This window comes from Osmerus mordax, chromosome 17 (genome assembly GCF_038355195.1).
Source record: "Osmerus mordax isolate fOsmMor3 chromosome 17, fOsmMor3.pri, whole genome shotgun sequence".
In the NCBI taxonomy this organism is placed as follows: domain Eukaryota; kingdom Metazoa; phylum Chordata; class Actinopteri; order Osmeriformes; family Osmeridae; genus Osmerus; species Osmerus mordax.
In genome coordinates this window covers 617,694-636,234 of record NC_090066.1, presented here as the reverse complement: position 1 = coordinate 636,234, position 18,541 = coordinate 617,694, and the positions used below count along the sequence as shown (strand labels likewise).

At 47.4% G+C, this 18,541-nt stretch overlaps 3 protein-coding genes and 1 long non-coding RNA gene across 10 annotated transcripts in view; 1 reads left to right on the top strand and 3 right to left on the bottom strand.

Moving 5' to 3' along the window:
- Window positions 1-136: 136 nt before the first annotated feature.
- On the top strand, window positions 137-4,875 carry tymp (thymidine phosphorylase). Of its 6 annotated transcripts, none has more exons than XM_067254892.1 (10): window positions 137-299; window positions 868-970; window positions 1,129-1,331; window positions 1,404-1,502; window positions 1,614-1,743; window positions 1,858-1,976; window positions 2,202-2,364; window positions 2,849-3,157; window positions 3,865-4,005; window positions 4,092-4,875. In XM_067254892.1, exons 3-10 carry the CDS (start codon window positions 1,134-1,136, stop codon window positions 4,235-4,237), a joined length of 1,305 nt encoding a protein of 434 aa, XP_067110993.1. In that variant the 5' UTR covers window positions 137-299; window positions 868-970; window positions 1,129-1,133; the 3' UTR covers window positions 4,238-4,875. The 6 variants fall into 6 exon arrangements, with proteins under 6 accessions (XP_067110993.1, XP_067110991.1, XP_067110992.1 ...); XM_067254890.1 differs by having other exon boundaries at window positions 768-970; XM_067254891.1 differs by having other exon boundaries at window positions 761-970; window positions 2,849-3,076.
- An 808-nt stretch (window positions 4,876-5,683) lies between these two features.
- On the bottom strand, window positions 5,684-6,983 carry lsm8 (LSM8 homolog, U6 small nuclear RNA associated). The gene is made up of 4 exons (XM_067254901.1): window positions 6,838-6,983; window positions 6,565-6,605; window positions 6,143-6,270; window positions 5,684-5,960 (listed from the first exon to the last, which is right to left on the bottom strand). The coding sequence occupies exons 1-4, from the start codon at window positions 6,866-6,868 to the stop codon at window positions 5,870-5,872; spliced, it is 291 nt and encodes a 96-aa protein (XP_067111002.1). The 5' UTR covers window positions 6,869-6,983; the 3' UTR covers window positions 5,684-5,869.
- A 1,281-nt stretch (window positions 6,984-8,264) lies between these two features.
- Window positions 8,265-11,906, bottom strand: LOC136960404 (uncharacterized). 2 transcript variants are annotated; one of them, XR_010878836.1, is made up of 6 exons: window positions 11,622-11,799; window positions 10,864-10,891; window positions 10,409-10,444; window positions 9,444-9,523; window positions 8,905-8,950; window positions 8,265-8,580 (listed from the first exon to the last, which is right to left on the bottom strand). It is a non-coding gene; the product is annotated as an uncharacterized lncRNA (long non-coding RNA). The 2 variants fall into 2 exon arrangements; XR_010878835.1 differs by lacking the exon at window positions 8,905-8,950 and having other exon boundaries at window positions 11,622-11,906.
- Window positions 11,907-12,768: 862 nt separating this feature from the next.
- The window catches only part of LOC136960394 (plexin-B2-like), a 31,260-nt gene continuing 25,487 nt past the window's right edge, over window positions 12,769-18,541 (bottom strand). Inside the window, exons 26-37 of the mRNA XM_067254880.1 lie at window positions 17,902-17,968; window positions 17,594-17,740; window positions 16,990-17,146; window positions 16,552-16,652; window positions 16,081-16,162; window positions 15,748-15,899; window positions 15,475-15,632; window positions 15,235-15,382; window positions 14,946-15,010; window positions 14,649-14,724; window positions 14,400-14,474; window positions 12,769-14,298 (exon numbers count right to left, since the gene is read on the bottom strand). Of these exons, the coding sequence (XP_067110981.1) occupies window positions 14,194-14,298; window positions 14,400-14,474; window positions 14,649-14,724; window positions 14,946-15,010; window positions 15,235-15,382; window positions 15,475-15,632; window positions 15,748-15,899; window positions 16,081-16,162; window positions 16,552-16,652; window positions 16,990-17,146; window positions 17,594-17,740; window positions 17,902-17,968 (1,333 nt within the window). The 3' untranslated portion in view covers window positions 12,769-14,193. The remainder of the gene's footprint in view (window positions 14,299-14,399; window positions 14,475-14,648; window positions 14,725-14,945; window positions 15,011-15,234; window positions 15,383-15,474; window positions 15,633-15,747; window positions 15,900-16,080; window positions 16,163-16,551; window positions 16,653-16,989; window positions 17,147-17,593; window positions 17,741-17,901; window positions 17,969-18,541) is intronic.

The following is an 18,541-nucleotide window of genomic DNA, read 5'->3' as shown; positions in this document are numbered from 1 at the left end:
TACTATCAAAGTTGTGTTAGTGTGTTACCCCCCCTAAAAAATGATATCGAAACTATTTCTTCCGAAGAGACACGTGATATTATTTGTCCTATTGGTTAATAACTGACTTATCATTTTTGTATAGCCTGCCGGTGACTTTCCAACGAAGCACACTGACCAGCACCAGCGTCAGGGCGCAAAAACGTACAACTTTCAAGAATAAAAAAACTTTAAGACAATTTAGACTAAATTAATTTATTCCTACAATACGCTTTTATTTCCAAAGCGACGAAAAGAAGCTCGCCAAGGGGAAATACACGGTAGGCTATTTGGCACGATCAAATCAAATGGTCAATTTGGAACAAAAGTTTTAGCACCTATTTTTGTAAAGTAGTTATATTCATTCGTGCTTTGCTGTAGCCTATTGAGGTTAATTTATCAGAAAATGACTTAAAAGCGTCGGATGTGCTAATTATTTCATTATGAATATACTGCACATTCACTTGTATAAAGACAACACTTGTAGGCCTATCGTTTTACTAGATGGGTGAGTGAGTTAATTCAGTTGCTGCCTCTGGTTTCCAGTCTTTTTTCTAGTGTCGTTTCCAAAGTTCAGTTCTGTCTAACTCAATTTATAGGTGGAATGTGTGTAACAGACTATAAATAATGATTGTTTTATCATCCTAAAATATATAAACTACTGGTGTAACCTTCTTTCGCCGATATTTTGCTGGTATACAAGATTAGATATTGTGATTATGTAATTGATTGACCTTTGTAGTCTGTAGGTTTTTAGCGAAAGCAAAAGTCAGTTGTGTCTGTCACGCGCATCTGTGAGACCGTCCGACCGCGGAGATGTCGCATGTACAAACTTCAGCCACTTACCAGGAGCTGATCCGGAAGAAACGAGACGGGGGTCAGCTCACTCAGCGGGAGATAAGAGACTTCGTGCAAGGCGTCAAGTTGAAGACCATCCAAGAAAGTCAAATCGGTGGGCGTGCCCACACACACACATTCTCTCTCTCACATTATCTCACACTCACGGTCGTGGGCCGTGTATTATTTAGTGACATGAACTTGTTTGTGCATATGTGTTAATATGCCTGTGTGTGTGTGTGTGTGTGTGTGCGTGTGCGTGTGTGTGTGCAGGGGCGATGCTGATGGCGATCTGGCAGAAGGGGATGGAGACAGAGGAGACTCATGCGCTGACGAAGGAAATGATGCATTCGGGGGAAGTGATGTCATGGCCAGCGGAGTGGGAGGGGCTTGTGGTGGACAAGCACTCCACGGGGGGGGTGGGAGACAAGGTCAGCCTGGTGCTGGCCCCCGCCCTGGCTGCCTGCGGCTGCAAGGTGTGTGTGTGTCTGCAAGTGTATATATTGTGGGTGGAGACTGTATTTATGTGTGTGTGTGTGTGTGTGTAGGTCCCCATGATCAGTGGTAGAGGTCTGGCACACACAGGTGGCACCCTGGACAAACTGGAGTCCATCCCAGGATTCAACATCTACCAGCCAGTCCAGCAGGTCACAGCTCTCTATGTCTCTGTCTGTCTGTCTGTCTCTCTCAAGTGGGTATCTAGTTAGTGTGTGTGTGTGACAATGGTGTGTGTGTGTGATGGTGGTGTGTGTGTGCAGCTCCAGAGGATCCTGGCGGAGGTGGGCTGTTGCATTGTGGGTCAGACGGAGACCCTGGTCCCTGCAGACAAGGTGCTGTACGCGCTGAGAGACGCCACCTCCACTGTGGACAGCCTCCCTCTCATCACTGGTAGGAGACGGGAGGGTAAAAATCACACCTGAAGGGAACTTCAGTGACGATAGAATGTGTATGTGCATATGTGTGTGTGTTTGTGTTTTAACGTGTGTGTGTGTGTGTACACAGGCTCCATCATCTCTAAGAAGGGTGCTGAGTCTCTGAGTGCTCTGGTTCTGGATGTCAAGTTTGGGAGAGCAGCTCTGTACAAGGACCTGGCCAGCGCCAAGACCCTGGCCCAGTCCCTGGTAACCCCTGACCACACCTGACCCCTAACCCCTGACCTCACATAACCCCTGACCCCACATAACCCCTGACCCTTGGTGACCCCTGGTGACCCCTGACAACACCTGACCCCTAACCCCTGACCCTAACTGTAATAATAATCCTTGGAACCTCAGACACCAGATGCTATGCTACAACAGTGTTACATTAGTCACCATAGTTACCCCTGTCACCACGGTGACGTGCAGGTGACGGTGGGGAACAGCCTGGGCATGCGGACGGGGGCCGTACTTAGCCGTATGGATGCTCCGATTGGCCGCTGTGTGGGAAACAGCCTGGAGGTGATCGAGTCTCTGGAGATCTTGAAGGGGAGGGGCTCCCACACCCTGATAGACCTGGTCACCACCCTGGGTAACACACACAAAACACACCACACACACACTAACTGGGTAACACACACAAAACACACCACACACACACTAACTGACTTGGGACTATTCCAGAAAGCTGGTTATGCGACATACCCAGGTACGTGAACTCCTGGTCACCCCTGGTGACCAGCCTGGGTAACACACACACACGGAGTGACAGTTCAGTTGAGTTCTGGGTTTAGAAGTGTTTAGCAATCTGCAGATAGAATCACCAGATAACTTTCCTGTTTTCTACAGTCTTTCCAAGTGTCATGGACTTTGTACAGGCTGGTAACTGGCTGATAGGATGTAGTTAAATATAAACGTCTGTGCATTTCTGCCGTGTCTGTTCTGACCTGGCAGAATGTGGGCATCAGAGCTAGCGGGCCGCTAACTGCTAGCTGAGCCTGAGACGGACCGCTCAGCACAATGCCCAGATCAGCATCTCGGCATCACATCTTGTGTGTGTGTGTGTGTGTGTGTAGGTGGTCTGCTGCTGGTGATGAGCTCCAGATCCGCCAGTCTGGAGGAGGGGAAGCGGGCGGTCGCTAGGACCCTGCAGGACGGCTCTGCCCTCGCCAAGTTCCAGGCCATGATGCAGGCTCAGGGAGTAGCCAATCACGTGGCTTGCTCCCTCTGCTCCGCCCACACGGACTATTACAGTGTCCTGAGACGAGCCCAGAACCAGACTGAGCTGAAGACACAGAGACAGGGTGCACACACACGCACATACACACGCAAGCATACACACACACAGGCCCAGAACCAGACTGAGCTGAAGACACAGAGACAGGGTGCACACACACGCACATACACACGCAAGCATGCACACACACAGGCCCAGAACCAGACTGAGCCGGAGACACAGACAGGGTTCACACATGTAAATATCCACATACACACATGTAAATATCCACATACACACATGTAAATATCTACATACACACATGTAAATATCTACATACACACATGTAAATATCCACATACACACATGTAAATATCTACATACACACATGTAAATATCCACATACACACATGTAAATATCCACATACACACATGTAAATATCTACATACACACATGTAAATATCCACATACACACATGTAAATATCCACATACACACATGTAAATATCCACATACACACATGTAAATATCTACATACACACATGTAAATATCCACATACACACATGTAAATATCTACATACACACATGTAAATATCCACATACACACATGTAAATATCTACATACACACATGTAAATATCCACATACACACATGTAAATATCCACGTTCACATGTACTCAGATCTTCAGTGTATGTATTTGTACGTAAGTATATATGTGTGCATACAGCGGGTGATATAAGTATTGAACATGTCACCATTTTTCTCAGTAAATATATTTCCAAAGGTGCTCAACGTGACGTGTTCAATACTCATTTCACCCGCTGTATGTATATTTGTGTGTGTGTATACTAACATGTGGTGTGTGTGTGTGCAGGCACGGTGTTGGACGTAGATGGGATGGTTCTGGCTGAGGTGCTGCACAGTTTGGGAGCAGGGCGTTCAAAGGCTGGGGAACCAATTAATCACAGTGTGGGGGCAGAGCTTCTGGTATCTTTAGGAGAGCAGGTAGACAAAGGTGAGAAGTGTGCATGTGAGGTTCAAAGGTGACCAACCAGATCTGATGTTTTACACGGCATGGTCTGACACGCGTGTCCCCTCCAGGTCAGCCCTGGCTGTGTGTCCACTTCGAGAGCCCGGCTCTGAGTCCAGCCCAGACGCTCCTGCTGCAGAACATCCTGACCCTCGGGACCCCCTTACCCCAGCACACACACACACACACTCTGGTGGAAGAAACCATCCTTCCTTAGGAATTTATACACACACACAATCTCTGAACTCTCAGATTTCATAGTTCAGATGTTAACCCTTGTGTTATCTTCGGGTCATTCTGACCCATCAGTCATTGTGCCCCACCGTCGTATTGCGACAACTTTACCGCATACAAAAACAAAGTGAAGCATTTTCTTTTAACCGTTGGGCTGTCTCAGACCCCCCACATTGCAAAGGTTAAAAGAAAATAATTTTTATTTGTTTTTGTATTGGGTAAAATTGGGTAAACACAACGATGGTTTGTTATGAACCTTTGGGTCATGTGACCCGAAGGCAGCACGAGGGTTAAACATTTCTAGAAACAGCGGTGAAACTCAAAGTTCACACTGGAGGATGTGGACCTAGCGTAAAACAGGACCCTTACTTTGAGGGCATGCAGACACACACTTCAACTACACACTAGACTAACTACTTCATACTGAATCAGGGGTGAAGTCAAAGAGGTCCAGACTAACATCTTCTCCCCCCAAATGTCCAAACCATTAAAATGTCTAACGTGCGCTATGATTTGGGGCGTCGTTCTTGTATGTTTAACTACTACACAAAGTACTGACACTCCCTGAGGGAAGGATAAAGGTATACTTGTCTGTCCACTTTAAAAGCTTGATGTTCTGTATCGACTTGTCTGACCTTTGCACACGCCCTTCTCTCACTTCTGCTTTCTGTCTCCTAACATGTATTGTAAAGTTTCGCTTTGACTGAGTTTCGTTTAGTGATTGAAATGACGCACGATGAGACAACACGTCGTAGTATGTAGAATAACGGCTGCTTCATCAGTATTTAACAATTATTTATGAGAAATGTATCTAGGTCCAAATAGAACCTTCACTTTGTCTGGACAGACCAAGGTCCGCTCCCCTGTACTATACTGTACTACTTCATACTGGGCTACTGGTTGCGTGTAGATTAGACTGCTTCTTTCTAGAGTACTGGTTGCAAGTGTGTAAGGGACCAAAGCAGCAGAATCACAGCTCCATTCTCCAAACCCAACTGTTCTGGGATGCCTCATTAGGGAGTCAGGTGGCTGAGCGGTGAGGGAATCGGGCTAGTAATCCAAAGGTTGCCAGTTCGATTCCCAGCCGTGCCAACTGACGTTGTGTCCTTGGGCAAGGCACTTCAACCTACTTGCCTCGGGGGAATGTACTTACTGTAAGTCGCTCTGGATAAGAGCGTCTGCTAAATGACTAAATGTAAATTAATGGTGCTCTCCTGCCACCTAGTGGTGAAACATGAACATGACACCTGCCCACTGTACCCAACACCAGCATGGCCCTGCATGTGTTCCCCACAGAGACTTAACACTGACCTGCCAGCCTCCTCCTCGCTGCTCCTCTCTGAGCGTACGCTGGTTTGGTTTGGGAATAATGTGAGTTTGTGAATATGAAGTGTGTGTGTGTGTGTGTGTGTAAGAATGCAATAAAACATCAGTTTATAGTTTTTAATAATAAAAAAAAACAACTAAACAGTCTTATGAGTCTGACCTCAGAGAGATGAGGGGTGAGGGAAGGAGGAAGAGGGGGACAGAGAGTGGAACTCACTCTCAGACACACACACACTCAGACACACACACACACACACACACACACACACAGCGTAGTGGCAGGGACAGGTTAGTGGGCTACTGAGTTCAGGGGCTCTGCTCTGATGTTGCCCAGGTCCAGATTGGAGTCGGTCTCCTCGTCAATCTCTCCAATCACAGCCCTGAAACACACGAACACCCTCAATACCAAGACGACCAGCAAGAAGGGTAATTCTTGCAAATTACCAATAAACCTGAAACTTTAACAGAATCTTCTTGAACACTACATGCATTTCTGTAACACTATTACTGATGAGGAGTCCTAGGGGGTCAGGGTTGGCGGTAAAGGTGAAAGGTCACTCACACGTTGTCTCCCCTGACAATGTAAAGGCCCAACACCACCTGCTCCACGCCCTGAGAGGAGCTGAATACTCGCTCGTGGCTCTCGTCCAGAATCAGGTTAATGGTCTGGTCGAAGCCCTTCAGCGTGCCCTAAAGAACACACACAACGTTTTAGGCACGTTAGTTCAGATTAAGTAAATTTCTGTTAGCTAGCGGACTACAACGCAACATGCCCAAAAAAAAACAGGCCGTCTCAACTCCGAGTTGTGTGGACGTTTGGAGGTGGAAGTAAAGTCTAAAGTTTGCGGTGTCAGTTTCACTTGACAGAAACTGGAAAGCTATTTGTGCGATGATGACATTAAGATACTGAAGCTAAATAGGGGAAGTGGTAACATAGCAACAAGCAAGATTAACTAATTAGGCTAGCAGCGCTACAACACTTACTACAATCATGCGTCCGTCGGAGGTAATGATTGCAACCGTGCCTGAAACAAGAGAGTTAAGGAAACATGTGTTCAAGCCTTGAAGCTAGCATGAGATTATCGTGTACAGTATACATACGGTAGCTAATATAGCTTAAGCTACAATACGTGGATGGCTACTCGTGTTTGGCTAGCAAGCTAGCATGTCTCGCTAGCAGGCCAGAACAACACCGATCTAAAACCAAAAGACTCGATTAAAACGTTATCCTCTCATGTGAGACCAAACAAAGGATACGGTTGATGTAGGTCTCAAGGGCGGTCGACATTTTTAATGAACGGTACGCTACGTTCAAATCCGGCGGGGGTGGTTTAGCAGAAATAACAGACAAAATCAGGTATCCGCTCTTGCATCGACACGCAGGATTTACGGCAACCAGACATTACCGGAGGATTGTCGAGTTTACAATCGACGATGAACAGCAGCGTCATACAATGTTGTCGTTATCCCCAGTTAATAAATCAACTAGCAGATGGACAATGGATTTCTGAAATAGTTACTTGTCTGTTTTGTGTTGTATGTTGCCTGTATGTCATAGAACACTAAGACTAGCATTACAAACGGGACAGATAAACGGATTTAAAGATTATAGACAGATTAAGTGATGATGTGGTTAATAGTTTTATAAATCTATAAAGTTAGGAGTCCATAAATCAAGGATGAGAGAGAGACAGACACAGAGAGAGATATGAGAACAGCGGGAAATGCTAGCGGCCTTTGGCTGCTTGATTGATTGCTGTTTGTAAAAGGTTACATTGCTGAGCGATTAGCATATTTCTCCCTACAGCTGCATGTAAATGTCACCATCAACCAGGTGTACATGCCTAACACTCACACGTGCAGCTCATGATCTGTATAGGACGTCAGAAAATAAACACAGTGATTATTTTCACACAGAACACACGAAACACCTGAAGATTTACCAGAAAAATCTACTTGAGTAGATTAAGTTTTTTTTTTTTTTTTACACAAATATCAAGACTTTCTACTTTTTACATTTTCAAACCATGCTCGTCACTTAAGTTTGAATCTGTATTTGGTGGCATGATCAATATTATTTATTGTCATTGCACTCCTTTTTTCATTTCCTGCCTATTACGCACAACAAACGTAAGCTACTCTATGAAGCTACCATGGAGCGACCATGGAGCGAGGCAGAAGGCAACCAGAATTTTTTTGTTGTTGAAAAAAACAAGAAACTTTTCCTGTTGTGTGACCAAAAAAAAGACAGATTTTGAACCATGGCCGGATATGAGGGAGATTGTCGGTGTAAACAAGGATTCCTGGCAAATGCACTGCGTGTCTATAGTGTCATTTTGAATTATTGTATTAATATGATGTGAGGTCCAACAGGTAGTATTAATAACTGCGTTTTACTTATGTCAGAGCCGATACTTAAACATGAGTATCTGTACTTCTACTTGATTGAAGGATGTGTGTACTTTTGCCATTTCTGCATCTAAGACAATAAACAAGATGTGTGACACACAAAGCTACAGTACAGAAGGGCTTTATTGTGACAGTTGGACAGAGAAAAGGCTTCTGGCTTCAAGCGCCAAGTTCTCACTACATCTTTACTGACTGCACTGCATCCTTACTGTGTAGCCTCCTTCTCCTGATTGGCTGTCTGGGGGCCCTGAGCCGGGGGGCGGCTGGCAGCCGGTAAGGTAGCAGAGGTGGTTTGGGGAGCTGGTGTGGTAAGGTAGCAGAGGTGGTTTGGGGAGCTGGTGTGGTAAGGTATCAGAGGTGGTTTGGGGAGCTGGTGTGGGGAGACTGTGACAGTCTCTAACCATTCAGCTCAGTTCAGAAGTGATGAACAAAGAGTGACAGCTGGAGTTTACAGTCAGTCTGTTCAGGTCTACTTCTTGTTCAGGGGATCTACTTCCCATGGCAGACTTCCAACCTGATCCCAGATCAGTCCTGGCCTCATGACCTCAGGAGCTGACAGGTGATTGGCTCCCCCAGGATTCTACTGCTCCCCTGGAAGTCAGATCAGAGGAATTACACAGATCCATCCTTAAATCTCTCCTCTTCCCTCTATCTTTCCCTTTCTACCTCTCTTCTCATTCCTTCTCCCTCCCCCCTCTCTCCTAGGTGGGAGGGTAGTCAGTGTAGGATGAAAGTGACAAGCAACTCCTGTTCCTTCCTGTCGTGCTCACTCGTGCTACTTCCTGTCGTGGTGACCATGCTACTTCCTGTCGTGGTGACCATGCTACTTCCTGTCGGGGTGACCATGCTACTTCCTGTCATGGTGACCATGCTACTTCCTGTCGTGGTGACGATGCGTTTGGGACGCCAACCCACCTGAGCAGGTAGCAGCACAACCGTTTGTTGTAGATTCACTTAGTGTCTAGGGAGGCAGGGAGGTGACACACACACAGCTTCATTAATATATAAGCATTACCCTCAAATAAACCTGCAACTCCTAGCAACTACTAAATCCCTCAGGAGACAATCACCACCTCCCTCTCAGTCCCTAAACACACACATATAACCTGCTGAGCAGCAGCTTGGAGAGGAACATTACTCTGTCTCTCACTCTCTCTCTCTCTCTCTCTCTCCCCCTCTCTCTTCCTCTCTCTCCCTCACTCTCTCTCTCCCCCTCTCTCACTCTCTTTCTCTCTTCCTCTTTCCTTCCTCTCTCTCCCTCTCATGCTCCCTGCTGACCTCAGATTCCAGACAGGAAATTGAGAATTGGTGTGTGTATATGAAAGAGGGGGTAAAGAGAGAGAAAGAGAAAGATGGAGAGGGAGAGAGAGGGAAAGAGAGAGAGAGAGAAAAGAGAGAGAGGGTTGGGGATTCATGTGGAGCTCAGCTGTAATGTCATGGGTGATGTCAAATACCTGTGTGTGACGAGGGGAACAGCACAGCAGGTACACCACTCAGGTCAGCTGGGATCCCCACATACACACCACCATAGTTACTGTAACACACACCACCATAGTTACTGTAACACACACACCACCATAGTTACTGTAACACACACACCACCATAGTTACTGTAACACACACCACCATAGTTACTGTAACACACACCACCTTAGTTACTGTAACACACACACACACCACCATAGTTACTGTAACACACACCACCATAGTTACTGTAACACACACCACCTTAGTCACTGTAACACACACACACCACCATAGTTACTGTAACACACACACCACCATAGTTACTGTAACACACACCACCTTAGTTACTGTAACACACACACACACCACCATAGTTACTGTAACACACACCACCATAGTTACTGTAACACACACCACCTTAGTTACTGTAACACACACACACCACCATAGTTACTGTAACACACACACCACCATAGTTACTGTAACACACACCACCTTAGTTACTGTAACACACACACACACCACCATAGTTACTGTAACACACACCACCTTAGTTACTGTAACACACACACACCACCATAGTTACTGTAACACACACACCACCATAGTTACTGTAACACACACACACCACCATAGTTACTGTAACACACACACCACCATAGTTACTGTAACACACACACACCACCATAGTTACTGTAACACACACACACACACCACCATAGTTACTGTAACACACACACCACCATAGTTACTGTAACGCACACCACCTTAGTTACTGTAACACACACACACCACCATAGTTACTGTAACACACACACCACCATAGTTACTGTAACACACACACACCACCATAGTTACTGTAACACACACACACCACCATAGTTACTGTAACACACACACACCACCATAGTTACTGTAACACACACACACACACTGACACAAAGGAACTCACATCCTCCTCTCGTCCTCTGGAGAAGGTTCCTCCGTCCTGCAGATACACAACAGTCAGCAGCGACACAGACGCGCACACACACAACATCTCCCAGACAGTAAACAATTCAGTTTGTGCCAGCAGCCTTAAATCAGTAATTCTAGGAAATGGTGTTTTTTGTATGTTGTACCAACGTGTGTCTGTGCCCAGTCTTAATCAGCCTGATCAGCCTGGTTAACAGGTTCATGACTCTGCTGTCGCTACATGGGACCTGGCCCGAGTGATGACTGCTGGTTACAGCTCTCTGGCTGACTCATGCATTCTGGGAAATGATGTTTTGTTTGTACCTACGTCGACTTTCAGTGACTCATTGTACTGGTCCCAGAGGCAAACAAGGTGGAGTGTGTGTGACAGAGAGAGTGTGTGTGTGTGTGTGTTGAAGATGAGGACATGGGGACACAGCAGCAGATACTCACTCTTCTTCTTTGGATGGTTCAGACTGATCTGAGAGAGAAACAGCCTGGATTACTGACAACTATCACACACACACACACACTGATATAATCTCATAGTGTCTAGCATGATGTGACCTCAGTGTTCCAATCTCATCAGTAGCGTCACCTGAACACCTGTGGACCATCAGCTCACCACACACACACACACACACACGCACACACACACCCCTCAGGGGCACCCTAAAGGAAAGTGCTGTGCAGCAGTTCTGAACCTGTTGTAGTTTAGATGACTGTGTGTTTTATCTTCCTGTATCAACACAAACCTGCTGACAGCAAACACCCTGACATGTAGATACAAACACATGTAAATAGATACCCAGACTACTGTTACAGGATATGTGTTATATATATATATATATATATATATATATATATATATATATATATATATATATATATATATATACAGTATAGATGTAAAGACTGATGTGTGTATGCATGTGTCAGTGGAAACATATGGAGCAGATTAAATACTGAATATTTGCCTGACCTTGAGTACACTGAATACATGAATTAAGTATTGTATCCATACAACACACACACACACACAGACACACACGCTTCTAGGAGATAAAGCTCCTTCATTTCTAGAACTCTCTACAGCTGTCTCTTATCCCCTCTGCTGCCGCTGACACACATTCAACGAACCGCACACAGACACACACACCCTACAGACACACACACACCCTACACACTCTCTCTCACACACTCAATCTCACCTCCTCCAGTTGTGCTAGTTGCAGCGGAATTTCCACAACCCATCTCACGTCCGACTGGCAAGGTGCACAAACGACAGAATAAACACGAGAGAGAGAGACAGATGGAGAGATAAACAGAAAAAAAAAGAGGGAGAGAGATGGATGAGGGGTAAGGGAGTGTGAGTGGTAGAAAAGAGAGGAAGGCAGAAGGAGAGGTAGTGTAGGGGAGTGAATGAAGAGATGGAAGGAGAGAGGAAGGAGGAGAGATTGAGGAGAAGAGTGTTCTTCCTCTAACTGTGTGAGTCTGCTGGAGGAGGACACTAAGAAAGAGGGAGGAGAGAGAATGAGAAAGGAGGGGGAGGAGAAAGAGAGGAAAGAGGGGGGGTGTGTGTGTTCATAGACAGAGAAATAGATGTTTCCTTAATATTCATTCAGTGCTTTGGCATTTCAGATATTTTAGAGTTAGAGAGTGAGAGAAAGCGAGGGAGGGCGGGCGGGCAAGACAGTGAAAGAGTTTAAAGTGTTCCACCACCGCACTTGGGTTGCCCAGGTAACAAGAGCACATGCATGAGGACTGCTTTATTTCTAAGAAGAAGGTACTATTCATGGACATCTCACACACACTCTCTCTCACTCACACACACACACACACACACACTATTACACACACTCCAACACAATAGGGTCAAAGGGACAGGAGGTGCTGTCATCTTCAGTTAGGTCCAGAAGGAAAGTTCTGGAAGAATGGAACCCTAAAGGGGGCCTGAGGGAGAAGTGAGTGTGTGTGTGTGTATATATATATATATATATATATATAGAATGAGGTCTACCCACTCATCTTCCAGTCCCCCCCCTCCCCAGGGCAGTACCGGCTGTGCAGCAGGTCCTCAGGGCAGGGGGGGGGCAGTACCGGCTGTCCAGCAGGGGGCAGGAGAGCCCCAGCAGCTAACACACACCTGCTACAGCGTCCAGGCTGAGGGGTGCGTGTGTGTTTCTGGGTCTTGAATGATGTAGTTTCACCCACAGGCTGCCTGTTCAATATGTACCATGTCCTGCTGTGACCATGCCTTCGAGCATGTCTTCGGGGTGTGTGTGTGTGTGTGTGAGTGATCTCAGCTCCGGCATCAAAATTCCTGTTGAATAACTGGCAAGATGAAATATACTAATAATAAACTGTATTTAGGAGTGATTAGAAGCATCCATTTGCATATTTTAAAGATAATTCTTGGCAACACATTTGTCAAAAAAGGATTTAAAAACATTTTAGTTTGACAACGGACAACAGAAAAGAAGCAGCAATTCACATTCTGATTCTTCTGTCAGAACTGTCTGTAATAATAATGTACCATCTGCAGTAATGTACCACTGAACTACAGCTGTGATTGTAACAGGACAGATCATGTGCTCTTCCTTCTGGAAACGTCTCTCTCCACACACACACACACACACACACACACAGTCTCCACCTAGATCTATAACAGAACACTCACACACTACGTGCTCGATGGAACATCAGAGCAGTTCTTGTGTTCTGTGAGCAGACAGGTTCTACGTTCCCTTCGGGGTGCTGGAGAACATTCTAGAACAGGAGGAGGGGCACCATGGCGAGGACGCTCTTGACAGCGGAACAGAAAACGTGAATAAAAAGCAACTAAAACAGAGTTATGCTTCTCTTATCTGGGATTAAGCACAAACTGGTCTCCTTGGAAACATTACCAATGGCAGCCAGCCAGTAGCGACGCAAGCCGATTATACACAGGAAGCAACCAATTATTAACAGGAAGTGAGTCATCAGAACACCCTGCTTCACCAACTCTCTTCAAGACAAGCTGAAGAGCCAGTTCATACATCATTCATTCAGTCAAAAATAATTTCATTTTATCGTGTAAAGCCTGCACCATAAAAATATTATATACAAACCCTAGCTAGTCAGTCTACAGAGAGGATTAGACAGCTGATTATCAGTGAGTAATATTGACCCTGGGGTGCAGTCCTGTCCGGATACAGCCAAGCAACAGAAAGAAGAATCAATCAAGGTTCTTTGTTATTGGTCAGTTCATAGTTGTCTCTTCCTACTGAGCATGTCCATGATTGGTCAGTGGTGTACCGTGGTGGCTGTTGATTGGTTTTAGAGTCTGTTAGCTTCCGCTCTGCTCGATGAGTCTGCCCTCTGGTGGTCCAATCAGAGAGAAGAGAGGGAGAGGAAGGGCTAGGGAGGAAGTCAGAGAGAGACAGAGAGAGAGACAGAGAGAGAGACAGAGAGAGAGACAGAGAGAGAGACAGAGAGAGAGACAGAGAGACAGAGAGAGAGAGAGAGAGAGAGAGAGAGAGAGAGAGACAGAGACAGAGAGACAGAGTCTGGACTAGCTTCTTAGAGCTGACTGTGTATAAAACCATGATTCAGTCCAGGCTCCTCCCCCTCACGTCCAGAGGAGGAAGAGATATGTCAACTTCCTGCAGGGCCGTGAGTCCACAACCAATCAGAAGTCTAACACCAGTCCCAAATCTGCATATCCCATCTCCAGTCCTCCTTATATGGTCGGTGGCCCCTCCCACTCCTGTCCGCGGCCCTGCACTAGCCGGCGATGAAAGGTTAAAGGTCGGTGACCTTGTTCTCGAGGGCGGCGGCGATCTGCTGCAGACGCACGGTTAGCTGTTTGCTCTGCGCCGCCGGGTCCTCCTCCAGGGATTGGATGATCTGGGAGGAAGAGGCGGAGTTACACGGTATACCATAGTGTAGTACACCCCAGTACATGGTAGTAACACAGTAGTAACACGGTAGTAGTGTAGGGTACCTACCCCATCATAGTACTTGCTGGCGTACTGGTAGAGCTGGTGCAGGGCCACCTGGGTGTTCAGTTCATCTGTGTGTTGCTGAAGATGAGGGAGAGGATTACTGAATCACTCAGATTAATAGCCACAGACCTTTCTCTCGTCCGTGACGCACATACAGTACACACACACACACACTACAGTACAGTACAGTACAGTAGTCTCTCACACACACACACACACAGTACAGTACAGTACAGTACACACACTCCTCACCCTGGAGACCTCTGCAAGGTGGGTGTTCATGTCCTGGTCGCTCACCGGCACCATTTGTCTGATACCCTTGTAGTAACTGAGGAGAGACAGGGTCAGGGGTCAGCAGGGTCAGGCTTACCTTCTAACTGCAAGTCAACCAAACTACCAGGTTCTACAGTGACAGACAGCTATACAATGTACTGCATCTCTGTATCTAGAATGTTCTGTGTGTTTCTGCATCTGGAGTGGTCAGTCCTAGAGTAGAGAAGGTCGTGGTAACCGTAGAAACCAACTCCAGACCTTCAAAGGACAACTTACTCATCCACCATCTTCTTATAAGTGGAGATCTCCTTGGCATAGAGCAGCTTATTACTGGGAGATTCCTGGAGGGGGGGAGAAGAGGGTCAAGAGAGACAGTACATCAGTGTTCCCCCTCACCCTGCTGACCCCTGACCCCGCTGACCCCTCACCCCCCTGACCCCTGACCCCGCTGACCCCTCACCCCCCTGACCCCTGACCCCGCTGACCCCTCACCCCCCTGACCCCGCTGACCCCTCACCCCCCTCACCCCCTTGACCCCTGACCCCTCACCCCGCTGACCCCTCACCCTGCTCAGCTTGTGTTCCGTCTTGGTGCAGGCGTCCATGAAGGTCTGAGCGATGACGTGCAGCGATGCATCCACCACCTCGCCCACCTGCACGTCCAGGATGAAGTGAGGACTCTTCAGGATGTTCACCCAGAACCTCAGGGGCAGGCTGGGGGAGAAGCTTGAAGCTGAGCCTCTGCTATGTGCATGTTTGTCTGCAGGTGTGTGTCTGCAGGTGTGTGTGTGCAGGTGTGTGTGTACCTGTTGGTCTTCCAGATGTGTACGGTGTCTTCCTCCACGTCATGTTTCAGCGCCTGCTCGTCCAGGAAGTCGAAGAAGTACTTAACAGCAGGAGGCACCACCGAGCCAGAACACAACACACTCCTGAAGAAGTCATCCACAAACTGCTGCAGGGTTCCCTGCAACGCACACACACACACACACGAGAGTATCATAAGTCTGCTTACATACACACACCCCAGATCATCAGAAGTCTGCGTCCCCCCGCACACAGAACCCCCCCCCCCAGGGTACCTTGACAGACAGCAGTCTGGTCAGGTAGATCTCGGTGATGGCCTTGGTCATGCCCTTGTCCTTCAGACTGCCTCTCTTAGACTTCCCCTCGTCCAGCTCATCTGCTGGTCGCACCAGGTGGAACACCTTCTCATCCTCCAGGAGGGCGTTCCCTGGACACACACACAATAATTAAACAGACCCATCTGATACAAGGTTAGTGATACAGTGTGTGTTTGTAGTGTAGTAGCTGCGTGTGTGTGTGTGTATGTAGTGTGCTCGCTCTGTGTGTGCGTGTGTGTGTGTGTGTGTGTGTGTAGTGCGCTCGCTCTGTGTGTGGTGTACCAGACTCACTCTCTTCAGGGCTGTCCTGGTGCTGGTTGAAGGGGAGAGTGTGCAGCACCGTGGACAGAACCAAGGTAGCGTTGTCTCTCACCTAGACACACACACACACACACACACACACACACACACACACACACACACACACACACACACACACACACACACACACACACACACACACACACACACACACACACACACACACACACACACACACACACACACACACACACACACACACACACACACACACACACACACACACACACACACACACACACACACACACACACACACACACACACACACACACACACACACACACACACACACACACACACACACACACACACACACACACACACACACACACACACACACACACACACACATTAGCTACCGGCCGCATCTTCAGAGCCCATCAGTGTGCTCACAGACGATAGGTTGGGGCTGTGATTGACAGGTGTGGCAGCCACTCACGTTGTAGTGTGCCAGCGTGTTGACCCTCTTCCAGCGCCCCTCCTTCTGGGAGGTCAGGTCCAGGTCAGACAGGATCTGCCCTGTGGAGCCAGGGCGCCACTCTGGGGACGGGAGGGGCATTACATCTGTTACATTCTACACTGTGTGTGTGTGTGTAGGCATGTCTGTGTGTGTCAGGGTGTGTGTGTGTGTGCGTGTGTAGGCATGCCTGTGTGCGTGTGTGTGTGTAGGCATGCCTCTGTGCGTGTGTGTGTGTGTAGGCATGCCTGTGTGTGTGTGTGTGTGTGTGTGTAGGCATGCCTGTGTGTGTGCGTCAGAGTGTGTGTGTGTGTAGGCATGCCTGTGTGTGTGTGTGTGTGTGTAGGCATGCCTGTGTGTGTGCGTCAGAGTGTGTGTGTGTGTAGGCATGCCTGTGTGTGTGTGTGTGTCCGGCCTCACCCAGAGCCACCGTGTCCACCCTGGGTCTCTGAGAGTAGGGCATGTTCCTGTACACCTGCTCGATCACCTTCTCCTTCACCTGGGTGATGGAGTCACAGCTCAGCACCTTGACCGGGGTCACGTCAGGACCCTCCCCGTGCACCAGCACCTGCAGCGTCTGAGAGGACACACAGCTGTCAATCAGCATATAGTCCTAGTGTGTGTAGCGTGCTAGCTGTGCTAGCCCAAAATGTTTGGGGCTATCTCGTTGTTCATGATCGTTGACCTATGCACTTATGTAAAGCTCTCTCTTGGAAGTGGGAGTCAGGTGGCTGAGCGGTGAGGGAAGCGGGCTAGTAATCCGAAGGTTGCCAGTTCGATTCCCGGTCACGTCAACTGATGTTGTGTCCTTGGGCAAGGCACTTCACCCTACTTGCCTCGTGGGAATGTCCCTGTACTTACTGTAAGTCGCTCTGGATAAGAGCGTCTGCTAAATGACTAAATGTAATGTAAATGTAAGTCGCTTGGGATCAAAGCGTCTGCTAAATGAATGAATGTAACCCTAACCCTAACCCTAATGAATGTAACCCTAACCCTAACCCTAACGAATGTAACCCTAACCCACCAGGGTGCTGTACTCCACGTCGTCCCCCAGCAGCCCCGTGTCGTTCAGGGTGTACTTGGCCTTCTGCAGCCGGGCGTCCACAGGGCCCTTCTCCACCTGGTGCTTTATAGCCTTGAACAGCTTGTACAGAGGCTCTCCTGCAGTGTCCTACACACACACACAGTACACACTTTATTAACAGGTGAACAATCTGATGAGTAATTGCAGGAGATGCAGCTGGGTTCTTCTGGGAAGACTGAAGATGAGGAGAGAGAGAGGGGGGAGGGAGGGAGGGGAGGAGAGAGAGAGAGAAGAGGACAGATAGTTACCCTGAGGAACTGGTAAAGGCAGATGGACATCCAGTTAGACAGCATCCTCTCCACCACCGTCTCAGACCTACACACACACACACACACACACACACACACACACACACACACACACACACACACACACACACACACACACACACACACACACACACACACACACAATGTTGTAGTATAACCAGCGATGGGATGTAACAAAGTACAAATACATTTTACTTTCACTCCTTAAATTCTTACACAAATATCTGTACTTTCTACTTCTTACATTTTCAAGCCAGGCTTGTTACTTTAGTTTTATTCTGTATTTGGTGGCATGATCAATATTATTTCTTGTCATTGCGGGCCTTTTTTCATCACGTGCAACAAACGTAAGCTAGTCCACAAAGCTACCATGGAGCGAAGAAGATGGGGAAAAAAGAAATGCATCTTTGATGAGTACTGTGTATACGTATAGTATATATGTATACCTGTGTATACGTACAGTATATATCCCTGTGTGTGTGTGTGTGTGTGTGTGTGTGTGTATATACGTACAGTATATATCCCTGTGTGTGTGTGTGTGTATACGTACAGTATATATCCCTGTGTGTGTGTGTGTGTGTGTATACGTACAGTATATATCCCTGTGTGTGTGTGTATA

Bases quoted from the DNA above. Each gene is read 5' to 3' on its own strand.
- lsm8 (XM_067254901.1), bottom strand. From the start codon at position 6,868: ATGTCGACCGCCCTTGAGACCTACATCAACC. The intron at 6,606-6,837 runs GTATCCTTTGTT...CTCTTGTTTCAG, and splicing joins CCTTGAGACCTACATCAACC to GCACGGTTGCAATCATTACC. The intron at 6,271-6,564 runs GTAAGTGTTGTA...TGTGTTCTTTAG, and splicing joins CCGACGGACGCATGATTGTA to GGCACGCTGAAGGGCTTCGA.
- tymp (XM_067254890.1), top strand. From the start codon at position 835: ATGTCGCATGTACAAACTTCAGCCACTTACCAGGAGCTGATCCGGAAG. The intron at 2,365-2,848 runs GTAACACACACA...GTGTGTGTGTAG, and splicing joins AGACCTGGTCACCACCCTGG to GTGGTCTGCTGCTGGTGATG. The intron at 3,158-3,864 runs GTGCACACACAC...GTGTGTGTGCAG, and splicing joins GCTGAAGACACAGAGACAGG to GCACGGTGTTGGACGTAGAT.